Source organism: Petaurus breviceps, unplaced genomic scaffold (assembly GCF_028583685.1).
Source record: "Petaurus breviceps papuanus isolate PSGF00001 unplaced genomic scaffold, PetGlider_PUasm1.0 37, whole genome shotgun sequence".
NCBI lineage: Eukaryota > Metazoa > Chordata > Mammalia > Diprotodontia > Petauridae > Petaurus > Petaurus breviceps.
This window is the reverse complement of record NW_027186296.1, coordinates 101,341,017-101,357,444: the sequence shown is the minus strand read 5'-3', so window position 1 is coordinate 101,357,444 and position 16,428 is coordinate 101,341,017. Positions and strand designations below refer to the sequence as shown.

At 37.1% G+C, this 16,428-nt stretch overlaps 2 protein-coding genes across 4 annotated transcripts in view; both read right to left on the bottom strand.

Annotated features, from left to right (window-relative positions):
* Positions 1-16,428, bottom strand: part of BUB3 (BUB3 mitotic checkpoint protein) — a 555,213-nt gene that overhangs the window by 345,024 nt on the left and 193,761 nt on the right. The window lies entirely within an intron of this gene.
* Positions 12-16,428, bottom strand: part of DMBT1 (deleted in malignant brain tumors 1) — a 495,581-nt gene continuing 479,164 nt past the window's right edge. Inside the window, 7 exon segments of the mRNA XM_069097407.1 lie at positions 12-391; positions 3,298-3,739; positions 5,819-6,027; positions 7,056-7,270; positions 8,713-8,863; positions 9,373-9,430; positions 9,943-10,105. Of these exon segments, the coding sequence (XP_068953508.1) occupies positions 12-391; positions 3,298-3,739; positions 5,819-6,027; positions 7,056-7,270; positions 8,713-8,863; positions 9,373-9,430; positions 9,943-10,105 (1,618 nt within the window).

The following is a 16,428-nucleotide window of genomic DNA, read 5'->3' as shown; positions in this document are numbered from 1 at the left end:
TCTAAAATCTTTTAAGCTTGAAGTTTATGTGCTGTAAGAATGATAGCACTTGAATTTTCTTCTCTCTTTTGATTCCCTACTTCATAAATAGCATGTTGCTTACCTGAATTGCTGTTTATGGTGTGATCTGTCTTCAGACGAATAGGACCTATGACTGATTCTGTCTTCCATTTATATGAAGAGATAGCTCTTTTTCTTCTAGAGACACAACCTTGATTACATCGAGATTGTGGGTCATTACTTTCACAGATCAAAACTTTACATTGGAGATAAACTGATGCAAGCCTTCTCAAGAACTTAAAAGAACTGAATTGAAATCTTCCATAGTGTCCAGATAGAGGATAGATCTTACAAGTATCATCTTTACTACATCTGTAACAGAATTTATAGAGAAGTTAAAAATGATTTTAACCCAAATATTGGGTACATATAACAATTTTCTCCTTGACCTGACTGGTGAACTCTCAACTCCCAAAGTAAAATAAGATTTGGGAATGTAGAATTTAACAAAAAAGAGAACAAGTTTGCATTAATGAGGTATTTGTCAGAATGCTAATAAAATAAACCAAAGTCATGTGTTCAGTGGAGGTCCTTTTCAGCTCTGGAGTTTTATCAACTTAGAAGGTTGACTGCTGCTATCCTTAGATCTTTTCCCTTGTGTTATGTTAAAAAAAAAGAGGAATGAACAAGAATGTGGAAGGTTCATTGTAGAGTTGTTGCCACTTAGGGAGGGAAAACACCTCATCCTGCCACAGTAGTATTTTACTATGTCTATGATCACATTGCTTCCCTTTTTCAGATACCTTGAAAATTAGTCCTGCAGGGGCTCAAAACCATTGCCTCCAACTCAGGCCTTCTGTATGCTTAGTACAATGCCTTCCATATAGTAAGCACTTAAATGCTTCTTGATCAGCTGACTGGGTCCATTTGATCTAGGCCAGTTGCTCTGTATGTTTGTTTATTCCATGCCATTTCTATTTCTTCATGCAGTGCATCAAGGAATGTTCCTTTAGAGTTCGATGGGATGTTTTAGATTTGCTAAAAGAAAAAAAATTTCCCTCTCATTTTTACCTGTTCAGTTTTATTCCTAAATGGAATGACTGTCTAGTTGGATCTCTTGCCAAGTTTACTTTAAACTAGTATTTCCTTCTGTGGTGTTGGTAATTTTATGAGTCAAAATATTCATGCTCTTCATCATCTGAAAATTTTTATAGATCAATTGGCACTAAACTAGTCCTGCCTTTGCCTTCTATCTCTGCTTGATAAGAAGATCAAACGTTTGTTGACCAGGGTGGCTTCTAGGCTCTTACCAATTCCTTGTTGTGGTGACTGATTACATCAGCTTTTGGAAATGGCTAAAACCTGTCAACTGATTACATCATCTTTTGGAAATAGTTAAAACCTGTCAACGTCTTTTCCTCCAATTTTCCATTTTTCCATCAACAACTTGTTTAAATAGATGTGAGCAGTTTTACTACATACCTTATATTTTTATTTTTCTAGTTTTATTATTTTGTTCTAATAAGTCAGTAGTCTGCCTGTTCAAAAAGCTCTTTTGGGAGTAACTTCCTTTCATTCATGGCTTAAAATGGAATAAATTTCATTTTGTAATAATACACTATTTGGGACTTACTATATCCAGTGCCTTTCAATTCTTTTCTCAATGAACAGACTAATGAGATAGAACTATGAGACTTCTGTATCATCTACAGTCCTTTGACCCTTTTTTTTTTCTCATTCCCAAGTCACATTTTTCAACATTTTTTGCCATTCTCTTTTTTGCTTACTTTTGCATTTAAGTCGCCAAGTAACAAGTACATGTTGCTGGAATTTGGAAGGTTCTGTTGAGTTCTTTGTAGACTTCAACCTCCTCACAGCCTTTGACAGGTGTTAACACCCAACCTCAATATATTTTTAAGGTGATCTTTTTGCAAATACTTATCAACATTATAATATGAGATGATGAAATATCCATAAAATGATGCTTCTCGCTTCCTTTGAAGATGCATGGGAAAACCAACTTTATCATCTCCTTTATTTTTCTCTTAGAAGAACCCATGGGCCATCCTTTCATATAGCTGTATCTTCCTTTTGTCTCTTGGTTTCATTTGCAGACTGACATGATTAATTTCCTTAAGTAATATGTATTCATGTAGTTATTGGACCATTGGAATCTTTCATTTAGAGAACTTGCAGATAAGTTTGTAAAAATTGTAACTCTTAGTTCTTTCTGCCCCCTTTTCTCCCAATTTGTTCATTTTCACTGCAGAAATAGTTACACAGGACAGAAAGTCATTATGGGTGTGTGTGTGTGTGTGTGTGTGTGTGTGTGTGTGTGTGTGTGTGTATATTATTATTATTATTATTATTAATAGGTTGTCATGAATCAACGAATTCATCACCAAGTAGCCAACCTACTGGTTATACTCCTCATATTTAAAAAGATTTGTTCCTAGACTGCAGACTAAATCTGCCATATTTGAAGCCTCTCACATGGTAAAAACCTGCCAGAGTTTTCATTCTATTGGCATTTCCTTTGAGAATCCAGGGTCGTCTCTTTCTCTTGATGAAGCACCAGAGTAGTACTTTGTGGAGATATGTTAATAGTATAGTATTTTGAAAGGATAGGCTATTTTCAGAGCTTAGCAAGAGTTTGAACTAATTGCTGAGTTTATAGTGAAGATATAAAGAAGTTTAGAAGAAAAGTTGAAGTTAAACTGGCATAAAACAATCCAAAGAACAAATTCATTTCCACCAGCAAAGATCCCATGTGTAGATCCCCAAACTTTAAAGAATAGAGGATCCAACTGGAATTATTTTATCTTGAGTGACCTTTTAGGTGTTAACCATCATAAAATTAGTCAATTAAAATCTCACATTCTTAACACCAGAAAACATTTGGATCAAAATAATTTCCTATTAAACTTTTTGAACGTTCTTGGTTCACATCAAAAAGTTACATTTTAAGCTGTATTTTTTTTTGTTAATTTACAATAATAATTTATTAAAATACTTATAGCATATAAAACAAATGCTCCTGTCTTGGGCATTCTAATGTTTTAGTATTCATTTTTTATTGTTACTGCAAAATTATACTGATCAAGTTGACCCCAAAGTAATGAGATACGGAAAGGTTATCAAATGACAGACTTTTTTTTCCTATTTTTTCATTCTCTTACATTGGGTGGCTTTTTGAAAATAGGAGAAAGGGAAATGTATTAAAATGTATTTTAAAATAAAGTATACCACTAAAATTCTAAGAAAATAACAGTGCTATTGCTAAATATGATTATATAAGTACATACCCGCTCCTGATTAGATCATACGTTGGTGGGGCCAAGTCAGATGTGGGAGATGCTGTACAGGTGTCAAGGAACACCACTAGATCTGGATCTAGCACATGAAGGCTGACTTGAACAAAGAGTGTTTGGTTCAAATCCACATAGTATGGTGAACTGAGTAAAGGATTGCTGAAGGATTCTGACTCATAAAAAGCCATGCTTACATTATATTTCCCTAAGGCACTTATATTTTTAATTATATCATCTTCCGTTATGTACATTATTTCTACGGTGGAATTGTTTTCCATCTCACATTTCAGAATAATCTGGAGATGTTTCTTACGAGTGATCACAGAGCTGGAGGAGTTAGTAATGGTGATGATGTTCTTGTAAGTAATGGTGTGATCTTCAACCTGTAGGACCAGATGCAAGTAACATTTTATGTAATAATTATAGCACTAATCCAGATTTAGGCACAAAAAATATTCTGAAGATAGGCACAACCCTCATTTGAAAACAAACAAAAACTAAAAGCTTGGATTAAAGATTCGACATAAGTACAAAGTGTAATACAAATCAAAAAAATTTTTTTTGCATCTGAAAATACTGGGGCAGTGAGAAAAATAACAGCAAAAAATTAGGTTAGAATAATAAATATCTGGGGTGGCTAGGTGGTGCAGTGAGTAAAACGCTGGCCCCGGAGTCAGGAGGACCCAAGTTCGGTTTGGGCCTCAGACACTTAACAATCACACAAAAATACTAGCTGTGTAACCTTGGACAAGTTACTTAACCCCAATTGCCCTCCAAAAGGCAAAATAATAATAATAATAATAATAATAATAATAATAAATAGTCAATTTTCATCATCGGACATAACCATATTGCCAATTTGATCAATGAATACTGCATAGAATGTTTCTGTAGCATCCGATGAACAGCAAAGAAATGCTTTGGCGTAATCAAGTAATAGCCTCCCAGAATCCTAGTTCTGTGAGTTTATTATCTTTGTCACATTAACACTGACAACCGCAACAGCTGCACTTGTTTCTAGTGCCAATCAGCTTGATTCTTTTTTTTTTTTTTTTTTTTTGCTGTTTCTGTAACATCATTCTTGTTCATCTTGGTGAGAACTGCCCTTCTACTACAGACCAGGAAATTTTAAGAAGTCTGTACCTGGTGGATAGGAGTGAATGGAAGAGAAATCTAAACACCTCTAAATTCTGCTACTGGTCATGTTACCTTGGCCAAGTAACTTGAGTAATACTGCTTATATTTGTGTGTCATTATTCATTCTGCTGAACCTTCTCAAGTTCATTATCGTATCTCATCCTCACAGCCATGTAAGGTAGATTCAGCAGAAATGGTACTCAGGTCCATTTTGCAGTTGAAGAAACTGATTCAGACAAGTTAAGTGACTTGGTGATGGTGACCAAAATAGGAAGTATCTGAGTCAGAACCTGAACCTGTCACTTCTGAGTCCAAGTCAAATATTTTCTCCTTGACACCAAACTAAGTTCAAAAATGGTTAGCTGTGACCTGGGTAAGTCATTTAATTTTTGTTTGCTTCAAGTTTCCTCACTGTAAAATAATGGGGAGGATATGGCACCTCCTTCCCAGGGTTGTGAGAATCAAGAAAATTGACTGATATTTATATTCATAAAGCTCTTAGCATGTGCCCAGCACAAAGCAGGTACTTAATAAATGCTTGTTTTCTTCTCTCCCTCCTTATACACATGTATAATACCATTGTAAGTGCCTACAGTCTTCACAAAGCCTTGCCTAACTGACTTAATGCTCATTCCCTGAGATTATTTTGCCTGTATTTCATTTTGACTTACCTGCATAGTGTCATTTCATCTCAGACAAAGGTAAGCTCTTTGAGATCAGGGACTGTTGCATTTTTGTCTTTGTAACCCCAGTGTTTAATAGTGCCTGAATGATGGGGTGGCTAGGTGGCGCAGTGAATAGAGCGCTGTCTTGGGTTTTTTTTGCCTTTTTTTTGGAGGGCAATTGGGGTTAAGTGACTTGCCCAAGATCACATGGGTAGTTTTTTTGTGTTAAGTGTCTGAGGCCAGATTTGAACTCAGGTCCTCCTGACTCCAGGGCCAGTGCTCTATTCACTGCACCACCTAGCCACCCCCTGAGTTCAAATTTCAACACACATACAAAAACTAGCCGTGTGACCTTGGACAAGTCACTTAACCCCAATTGCCCTGCCTTCCCCCCTCCAAAAAAAAAAACAGGGCCTGAATAAATAGGACAGCATCTTTATCATCTTGTTTTATAATAATGAATGAAAGATAAATGAGAATATGGTTGAAAGTGCTTTGAACTTTTCTGAACAAATGTCTCCTAAATTTAGAAGAAGCCAATATCACATATATAAATTCTTATCAGACTATTGAGCTTTTGTGTCCCTTAATGTTTAAACTCGGTTCATTTTTAAAGCCTATTATTTTTAAACTTTAGGGAACGATAATAAAAACATCATCCTTCAATTCTTCAATTACTCTGATGACACAATTTGGGAATAATTAGTACACATCATTGTCAAGGTTTACCTGTTTAATTGTACCACATTCATTCAGAGGGATAGGAAATTCCAAAACATTTGATATTCTTGGTTTACAGAGCGGATCATTCAGTTGTAAGTCATTCTCATTGTAGTGAAACAACTCCAGATAAGATTTGCTTATGATAGCTGTCATTTGATCAGAAGAGCAACTCAAGGACACTGTGACGAAAAGAGAATACAGTTATGCTTTATGCAAGTTGGGACCTGCTGGTTTTCATGAAGCTTGTCATAAAGGAATATCTATACAAGTGAACTGCTGAAAGGTGTTTTGCCCCAGATTTTAAGGAGCAGAGATAGTGTACATTTAAACCATTCTCTCTTTTTTTAAGAACTTCAAACTGCACATTAGAGTCTGTAAGGCTAATATTTGTCATTGTAACCTTCTAGGTGGTCTGTTTTTAAGCCATAGAAAAATATTATATTGTAGTTTCAGGCTTTGGCTTTAGGAAACCTCTGGGTTATGTTAGAAATGTCTTACTGTATTTGAGGTTTTAAAATTTATTAATTACAGAATAGACTAGGTTATTGCTTATTCCAGAATCATTAACATTCAGCCCCCAGATTAGGGACTACTTACTGATAGTTCAATTTGGATTACGAATACTAAAAGTGGGATACAACTCTCATTTCTAAAGGAATTTAGATCACACAGTGGGGAGGACCTTGTTTTATTTTCACCCGATTCCATTTATTTCTGCCACTGCTGAAGGGCCGAAAACATTGACTTGTATTATCTATATTTAGAGGAAGACATATTTAATCCCAAGACTTTTAGGGGTTCTTAGCCTGGACCGTGTGAATTTTAAAAAATACATTTTGACAGTGTAATTGGTTCCTTTTGAAATCCTATGTATCCGGTTTTATGCATTGAAAACATCGTTCAGAGGAGTCCATAGACTTGACCAGTTTGCCAAAGGAATCTACCATGCTTAAGAACCCCTGCCCTAGAGCTTGAAATGAGGCTTTGTGTCTTTAGTGTGAGAACAGCAAAAAATCATAAGCAGCTAATGATAAACCTATTTGATTCTGGAATGTGAAGGCAGGAACCATTCACTGTTGATCTTTGTATCTACCACAAGTCTGAGTATACCACAAAGTACATAATATGCACTTAACATATATTTTGTTAAAAGAATGACTTCTTACAGCCTTAATATTATTAAAAAAAACCAATAAGAGAACATGGAATTGTGACCTACTATTGACTTCTTTTTCATAAATTGGAGAATAAGAAGCAGAGAAGCCTCGGTAGGAATTGGCATAATCCGTAGAGAGCACGACTGTCAGGGTATTTGAAGAAGATTTAAAAGTTGGTGTGATCCGACCACACACTTGTCCAAGTAAGCCAGAATTTGTGGAGGGACCATCATAGACAGCAATAAAGTCAAATCTGCAGTTGTCATCTATTTCTAAACTAGAGAATCAGGAAAATAGGATGAGTAGATTTTTCAGGCTGTGAACAACAAACGTTGATCCCACAATCCTGACAACCATGAAATTCAAAGGCTTAGAATATTTCTGCAATTTAGTTTTTTAAAAAACTAAGTCATAGTAATTCTCACGTAAGCATGTTATGGTTTACAAAGTACTTACCTAACAACCTTGTAAAGTTAGAAGTCCAAGTGTTGTCTTCATTTCACAAATGAGGAGGCTTGAGATTTAGAGAGATATCACATATGTGTGTATGTACCTATGTGTAGATGTAACATGTGTATGTATATATGTAGATGTGTGTATGTGTGTGTATAGACATTCTTTATTCTCAAAGAGGACCAATGACATCAAGAGGGTGATATCTTGACTTGTGGATGAATTGGATTTAAGTGAGGCAGATCTGCAAAGTCATCAGCCTCACTCTCTCCTCCCGAGTTACTGGAATCCAGTGTCAAGACAAGAGTCAAGACAACTGGCTATAGCCCAGCTCTAATAGTGGTATTGCTGGATCAAAGAGTATGGACAGTTTTATATCTCTTTGGGCATAGTTCCAAATTGTTCTCTAGAATGGTTGAATCAGTTCACAACTCCACCAATAAAGTGTTATTGTCCCAGTTTTTCTGTATCCCTTCCAACATTTGTCATTTTCCCTTTTGGTCATATTAGCCAATCTGGTAAGTGTGAAGTGGTCCCTCAGAGTTGTCTTAATTTGCCTTTCTCTAATTCAGGTGTGGGGAACTTGCAAACTTGAGGCCACATGTGGCCCTCTAGGTCCCAAGTGTGCCTCTTTGAGTCCAAACTTCACAGAACAAATCCCCTTAATAAAAGGATTTGTTCAGTAAAACTTGGACTCAGTCAAAAGGCTACACCCAAGGACCTAGAGGGCCACATGTGGCCTTGAGGCCACAGGTTCCCCATGTCTTATCAATAGTGATTTAGAACATTTTTCCATATTACTATTGATAGCTTGGGCAGCTAGGTAGCACAGTAAACAGAGTGTCAGGCCTGGAGTCAGGAAGACCTGAGTTCAAATGCAAGTTCACATACTAGATGTGTGGCCTTGTAACCCTGTTTGCCTCAGTTTCCCTATCCATAAAGTGAGCTGTAGAAGGAAATGGCAAACCACTCCAGTACCTTTGCCAAGAAAATCCCAAATAGGATCACAAAGAGTTGAACAAAACTGAACAATAATTTAAACTACATGTAATATTCAAATATATACATAATGCACATATTTTATTTCTAGATATATTATCAGTTTTCATTATATTTTGATTACTTGAAAATGGATAATCTTGTTTGTTACCAGATCATTAAATGAACCTGGGCATTTCATTTACTACCTCTCTCTATAGAAGAAACAAGATTCACTACGCTTCATATAACTACAATGACGTAGGTTAAGCAGGATATAATACTTACAAAATCTCTTTGAAGCTTAGATCTATTACGTATCCCTTGTCCACTTGTATGTGCCACACACAATAAGCAAACTCTGGGTGTGCGTTTGGGTAATTAGGGCTGGTAAAGGAGCCCCCAAAATCATCAAGGTAGCCTCCACAGTTGTCAATACCTGAAACAACAAAGCAAAGGACTAAATCTACAAATCTAGGGACAAGCAAGGTCAGTTACTTTGTTAAATATTAACTAGGTTTAATACTGGGGCACCTTGGCTTGCATGAAGTTCGATTATTATAAGAATTCTTTCTTTCCTCTCTACAGAGAGAGGAAGTGACTTGACTACAGCCCCACCATTGTGTAATCTTGAAGTCATCCTGTTCCCTTGCATACCAATGGGATCTCTAGTCAGGTTATGAGAAAGAAAATCTGATTTGTTTCAGACCTCTGCATGCAGGTTTTAATTTTTACAATATCAATAACAGTCTGCACCTGATATAGATTGTATCATTTGAAATCACAAAAGTCCTGTGAGTTACACCAAGGTACTATGTCTTTATCCTTTTATAAACATGGAAATTGTCACCTATTAAAGGTAAAGAGCCTTGCTCGTTGTCAAATAACCGGCAAATGAGCCAGATCTTGAACCTGACTACAAAGCTACCCAGGGTCTTTCCCACTTACTGCACTGCCTCAGCTCCTTGACAACAGCAGTTGCAAAGCAGTGAAATCCAACATTATACTGTTAGGGAAGAGGAAGTAATTTACTCAGGGTTCTCTACCTCTATTCCTTTCCCCTTCCCAATCACTTTGTATTTTATTTGTATAGAGCTTGTAATTTGAGTCAACCTTAGAATTAGGAAGATCTGTATGCAAGGCCAGGCAGCCCCTAACACATACAGACTTTGATACCCCCCCCAACATGTGTATACACACTTGTATCTATATATAACTATGTCATCTATGTATATAGATATAAATACATATACATGAATGAATACATGTTGAAGGCTGGCATTTTTTCTTATAACCCCAATGCCTAGTACAATGCCCAATATAATGTTCAATAATACAGGCTTATTGAACCGAGGCCATATTTAAGATCTCCCTAGCCTGAAACGTTGAGGCATTGTTCTCAGGCTTCACTGAACTTTTCTAACATATTTCTTCAAGTTTCTGTCATTTGATTAGTGCTAACTTACTTATTTCTGAGGAAAAGTAGTAATAGAAAACAAAGACAGTTCTTTGAATTACTGAAGAGCTGGTGGATATCTGAAATGTCAGGCTGTTAGATGATGATTCAAATACTGGGACATAGTCAACTTGGCTGCAGACTTTCCCAAGGAGAGGCGTATCAGTAGTGGCACCATCATAAATTTTAATGTTTTCAACTTCACAGCTTGCATCTGGGTCAAGTCTGTGGGCAAAAACACTTGTGAAATGATCGGTTTTTCCTGCATCTACCCTTTCCTTGATTCATTATGTATCCTGTATAGTCACCAGAGCATATTCACAGGACCCACCTCTGATATTGTCACTTTCCTGCCCCAAACCTTCCATGGTTCACCATTGCTTGCCGGGTTAGTCCCCAAGAGTGGCATGTGAGGCCTGCCATAATCTGGTGGCACAACCATACCAGATTTTTCTTGTATTACTCCTGCTCGTATACTCTGTGCTGTTGTCAAGCTAGGCTACTCACCATTTTCCAAACTTTTCTTTGCCCTTTTGTGTCTTCAAGTCTTTGCTCATGTTACCTCAACCAAGAAAGCCCTTTTCCCTCTATTTGTTGCAATCTAACCTGTCCTTTACAGCCTAATTGAGGCATCTACAATTACAAAAAGACTTTCTTGATCTGCCAAGATAGAAGGAACCCTTCCTTCCTAAGGTCTTTCAAAGTACTTTTAAAAGAAACTTCGTACACATATTCTGATTGGTATTATAATTGTCTGTCTATATGTCTTATCTCTACCAAGTACATTGTATACTCTTGTGGGGCAGGGACCAGTATTGTATTTATTTTTTTCATTGAAAGATCTAAAGTTTGAAGGGATCTTAGGAATCATCTAAATCAACCACTTTATTTTGTAGATGAAGAAATGAGTCATGTAGGGAGTAAGTAGCAGAGGAGGAGCAGAGCCTTGACTCAATGGATCGATCAATCAATAAACATTTATTAAGCACCCACCATGTGCCAGTCACTGTGCTAAGCACTGGGGATACAAAAAGAGACAAAAGATAGTCCCTGCCTTCTAGGAGCTTACAATCTAATGGGGGAGGCAACAGGCAGACAAATATACAAAGTGAACCATGCCTAGGATAAATAGGAAATATCAGAGGGAAGGCCCTAGATTTAAGAGAGGTTGGGGAAGGCTTCCTGTAGAAGGTGGGACTTTAGTTGGAACTTCAAGGAAGTCAGGGAGATCAGTAGTTTGAGTGTGGGAGAGTGTTCCAGGCATTGGGGAAAGCCAGAGAGAATGCCCAGAGCCAAGGGATAGAATGTCTTGTTTGTGGAACAGCCAGGTGCCTGGTGTCACTGGATTGAAGAGTTAGTACTGGGGAGTAAGGTGTGAGAAGATTGGAAAGGTATGAAGGGCTTTGAATGTCAAACAGAGAAGTTTGTGTTTGATCCTGGAGGTGATAGGAAGCCACAGGAATCTACTGTGTAGGTGGGCTAAACTGTGAGGGAGTCCTACAGTTAGAGAGCATAAGCTAATCTGAAAGAGAATCCAGCAAAGGGACAGAAGGAACCATCAGGGAGGAGAGCCAGGAGAGATTGGTGTCCCAAAAACCAAGAGAGAAGGGAATCAAGGGGAGAGTGATCAGTCATGTCAAAGCCTGCAGAGCGTTCAAGGTGAATGAAGACTGAGAAAAAACCATTGGATTCAGCAACTAAAAGATCATTAGTAACTTTGAAGAGAGAGTGTTGGTGTTAATGGCAAGGCCAGAAGCTGAATTGTAAGAGTTAAGAAAAAGTGGGAGGAGAGAAAGTGGAGGCACTTATCATAAATGTGTGATCGCTGAATTTTTGATGAAATTAAAAATAATTTCCCAGTGAATTTAGAATTTTAGAACTGATTTCCATAGAAACATATGCATATGTATATTTAATTATTTACCTGACTGCCTAAGCAGTTTAAGTCTAAACTTCAGCTTTCTTTTTTTATTTTGTTTTTTCCCCAATTATATGTAAAATTAAAAAAAAATTATTAGTTCCAAATTCTCTCCCTCTCTCCTTTCCACCCTCCCTGAAACAATAAGCAATCTGGAATAGGTTATACATGTGCTATCATATAAGATACTCCCCATTTTTGTTTCTTGGAATTCTTAGTTTCCTTCAAGATGGAGGTCACATACCATTTCCCACAGGAAGCCTTTCTTATCCCCTTAGTTTGAGTGTTATATCTGTCTAGTATAGGGATTGATTCCTTTTTTATCTTTGTATCTCTAGCACTGCAACATGATTTGAACATAATTGGTACTTAATAAATGCCTGTTGGATTAGGACTGTGCTTCCTGCCATCTTGTTTTGTGTAATGAATTCAAATGGGAAGGGTGAAGGGCCAAATGCGCCACTTTATTAATTTCCTATGGAAATCAACACATTTAATGTTATTCTTGCTCTCTGCTTCCTTTATCTGGGGCAAAGGGGGCACATAACCTCCCCTATTACATATTATATAATAGTCAATATTTATATAGCACTTTATATTTGCAAAAAAACTTAGCATTTCTTCGCTCATTTGAGTCCCACAACAACTCTGAGAGGAAGGTACAATCAATATTATTTCTCCCATTTGAGGAAACTGAAGCTCAGTGACTTACTGAAAGTGGGAGAAGATGAGTCTGATGGTTTCGTTTTCTGGTCTTTCTATTGTCCAGGTGCAGTTTTGATTGTTTTTGAAGTTCAGGATCATAGCCTTTTGGATCTCTTCTAGAAGGCCCCCGCAGCTTGATCTTCCTGATGGGGACAATACTTTAGAGCTCAGGTACCCACTGAAGTGCAATTGTTATAGCCCTTCCCTGCACCCCATTTCCCCACACAATGAAGAATGAACTAAATGTAAGCACAATTTAAAAAATGCCCATTGGAAAAAACCAAAGTTGTAGAGGAACGGGTGCTGCCCAGAAATGAATTTCCAATTCCTAGAATTTATATGTTGAAAATACATTAAGATCTTTCCATATATTAAAGAGGAAGGAGAGGAGGGTGGCAAATACTTGTACATACCCTACCACTATCACACAGGTGACTTAATAAGAAAGCCAAGTATTTATAATGAAAAAGACTTCCTATGATCAGTTATAAGAAGAACATCTCTATTTCTTGGCCACTTGCAGTCGACAAGAAGGGGCTAACCGAGCTAGTTCCTATATTTTTTTCCAAGGAAGATGTGACTGATGAAGCCTCAGTCCCAGAGTTTGGGAATCATACCAAGGCAGAGTTGGGAATACCTCAGTGCTTATTCTCCTCATTTTTACAACTGAGAGAACCTGAGGGTCAGAGAAGTTTACCATTGTACCTCCCCACCCTCATCCCCCAGGTCTTCTATGTGTTTTTTCTTACCTTGAGGCTCTGTCAAATTTTTTTCTGCCAGACATGATGAAATTAAAAGGGCTAAAGAAATGAGCCTTCCTACTCCCCCCATTCTTGTAAATGGCTGAGCCAGCCTGGAGGCTCTCACCTTTTATGCTCAAGTTTTGTAATTATATAAAGATTAGCAGCTTTGCTATTTGAGTTCAGTGGCTCCTGTCAGTTTCCAGGCAAGGCAGGTGGTTGATACAAGTGGGAAAACAGCAGGTGTTTTCCATAGGTCCCTACCAAAAATGAGTTATCTTTTTAGTTTATTTTCTTTCTGGAGACCAACATGTTCTCACTTCACTTATCATCTGCGGGCTTAAAAGACATGCCAGTAGTTTCATAATCAAAGCTACTGCTTGGCTACTCCATTGAAGTATAACTTCCACCTGGCAGAATCATATTCCTGACCTTCTACCTCTTACCCCTAGTTGTTTTTCTTTTTTGTAATGATACCTCTATTCCCCTTATCAATAATACCCATATGGCATAGCTCTAGTAGGTCAGTAGATGTGCACACTTTTGCTTTTCAAAGAGATTATACAAAGTCACATCTCCACTAACAATGTGATAGATAAAACATTTAGGTGTTTGCCATGTGCTAGACACTTCACTAAACAAGACAAAAAACTCCATTCATACTGTCAATTAGCTTACAGTCTAATGAAAGAAAACTACATAAAGGGAAGCTAGAAGAGGGAAAGGGGGAAGAGGATATATGCTTATGGCTGCATGATTTGAAGCTAGTCACTAGGATTCTGGTCAAGAATCATCTATTATAGACAAAGGTGGTGGTAACCTGTTTCTCTATATCCCTTGTAGAACTTAATTTTATCATTAAAAAAAATTCACCAATCTTTACCAGATTAATGGGGGTAAGATGGTATTTCTGAGTTTAAAATTTTTTTATTTTTCAGATTAATAGACTGTTGAAACAAATTTTCAGATGTTCCTTGTTTATTCATGTCTTTTCTTTTGAGAACTGCTTGTTTCTTTTGACCACTTATTTCCTGGGGAATAGATCTTACTTTGTTCCAATTCTTTATATATTTTGTATGGCAAAGAAATACTTGTGGCAAAGATTCCCCCCAACCCCCAATTAGCTGTCTTTTTCTTTTTTTTCTGGATTTTATTGGTTTTTCATATACAAAAACTATCTTTATAACAGCATCCATTTCTTTCATCTGCTATTTTTTCTCCTCTCCAGAACTGCTATGAATATAACAATTAATTTTCTTTTAATTTTTTAATGATTTTTAAAATTTAAATAATTGATTCAATTACATTTTTTTTTTGGATGCTGTAAGAGATATGGAGGTAGTCACTTTTTTCCTGCTCTTTGTTAATTTCCCCCACAGTTTTTATTTAACAGAGTCTCTTCCCTTATATTCTATGAAAACCTATCAAGGAAGCATTTATGAGTTCAGAACAAGATTGAAATGTCAACGTTCTTGTAGTGTAGAGTTAGGAGTAAGGTCATCATACATAGCTGAATTAGGAAAAAACAAACTTGGCAAACCAAGGGCAAAAAGAGAAAATGCAAAAAGGAAAAAAAGAAAGTAGACTCTGCTGTGGCAGAGAAAGGAGTTATCAAGGAGGGCCACTGGTCCTACAGACATCATAGAACAGACAACTTGTTTGATGCTACTGGTTGTACTTACCTGCTCAAAGACTGAGGGAATTTCTAAGAATGCACTCCTCAAATCTACCTTGTAGCCTCCCAAGTTTCCTTTAAAGCACAACTCAGGTGCCACTTTTTATATGGAACAGTGTCTGGTTCTCCCAGTTATTAGCACGCTTTCTCTCTTGAAACACACACCACATGCATGCATATGTGTATATGCATATATACATGCATGCATACATGCACACATATGTTATGTATAGTTTGCAATTCAAATTGTATCTCTCCAAAGAATGTAAACTCCTTTAGTACAGGGATTATTTCTTTACTATCTTTGTACTCCTAGCACCTAGCATAGTGTCTTGTCCATAGTAAGTGTTTAGTGAATGTGGGATTGATGTAATTTCAGCATTTTTTCTTAGACTTTACCTTTGATGATTTTTGATAATTTGGTTCTTTTGGATATTTCTCTTTCTGTTTTTTTAGGGGGACATTAAACAGATAGATTCTCATGCAACTTCCTATTCTTCCATCTTCCCAAAAGTGTAGAAGATTTTGATATAAAAATAACAAAGCAGGAATTTGAAATACTGAAAATTTTGAGATATAAAAATTTATTCCAACTCAAAAACTAAGCATCCTTTTTGATCATAAGAGATATTATTTTAAAAGTCCACCTGAACTTGTGAAATTTATAAAGAGAATGGCCAATCTTTTTTTTTTTTTTGCTTTTTTAGAGGGCAATTGGGGTTAAGTGACTTGCCCAAAATCACACAGCTAGTAAGTGTGTTAAGTGTCTGAGGCTGGATTTGAACTTAGGTCCTCCTGACTTCAGGGCTGGTGCTCTATTCACTGTGCCACCTAGCCTCCCCAGAGAATGGACAATCTTAAAATAGTTTTTGACATATAAAACTAAGAAGAAAGAGCCAGATCTGGATCATGAAATCAAGTACTTTAATCATCAGGCAATTTACAATTGTGATCAAGTAGTTTCTATTATAAATAATCCCCGTGGACATAAAAAAAGATTGTTTTAGTTAAATGTTATATCTTACAAAATGCCTTTGACTGGAGATGGAAAAGGTAGGGAAATAGGCTGTGATAGTAATGGCAATTAAAGATTCCCCTGTATTGGCTTGGTTTTCAAACTGATTGTGTTAAAACCCAGAGCTTGTTAATCCCACCTGTGGGATGGACTTTTTGATGTGAAAAGAAAGTCCTGAACTGGGAGGAGCTGGTGATGTAGATTTGGAGAGACAAGAGAGAGGCGGAAGATTTTTTTGGAAGCAGCACCTCGTGGAGAGAGAGAGACTAAGAGAATTGCTGGTGGCCGCTTTGAATTGCCCTGGACTTTTGAGACCTGCCCCCCTGAGCTGCCAAGGACTGAGGAGACATGGCTGTTTTGCTGGTACTTTGTCTGTCTGTTTTGATGTTGTTTTGCCAGATTTGTCCACTGGTGAAAGACAGTCCTTTTGTTGAAGAAGTCCTGGAACCTGGCTGTTCGCTAAGAAGCCCTGAGACTGTCCTGCAGACAGAGAGT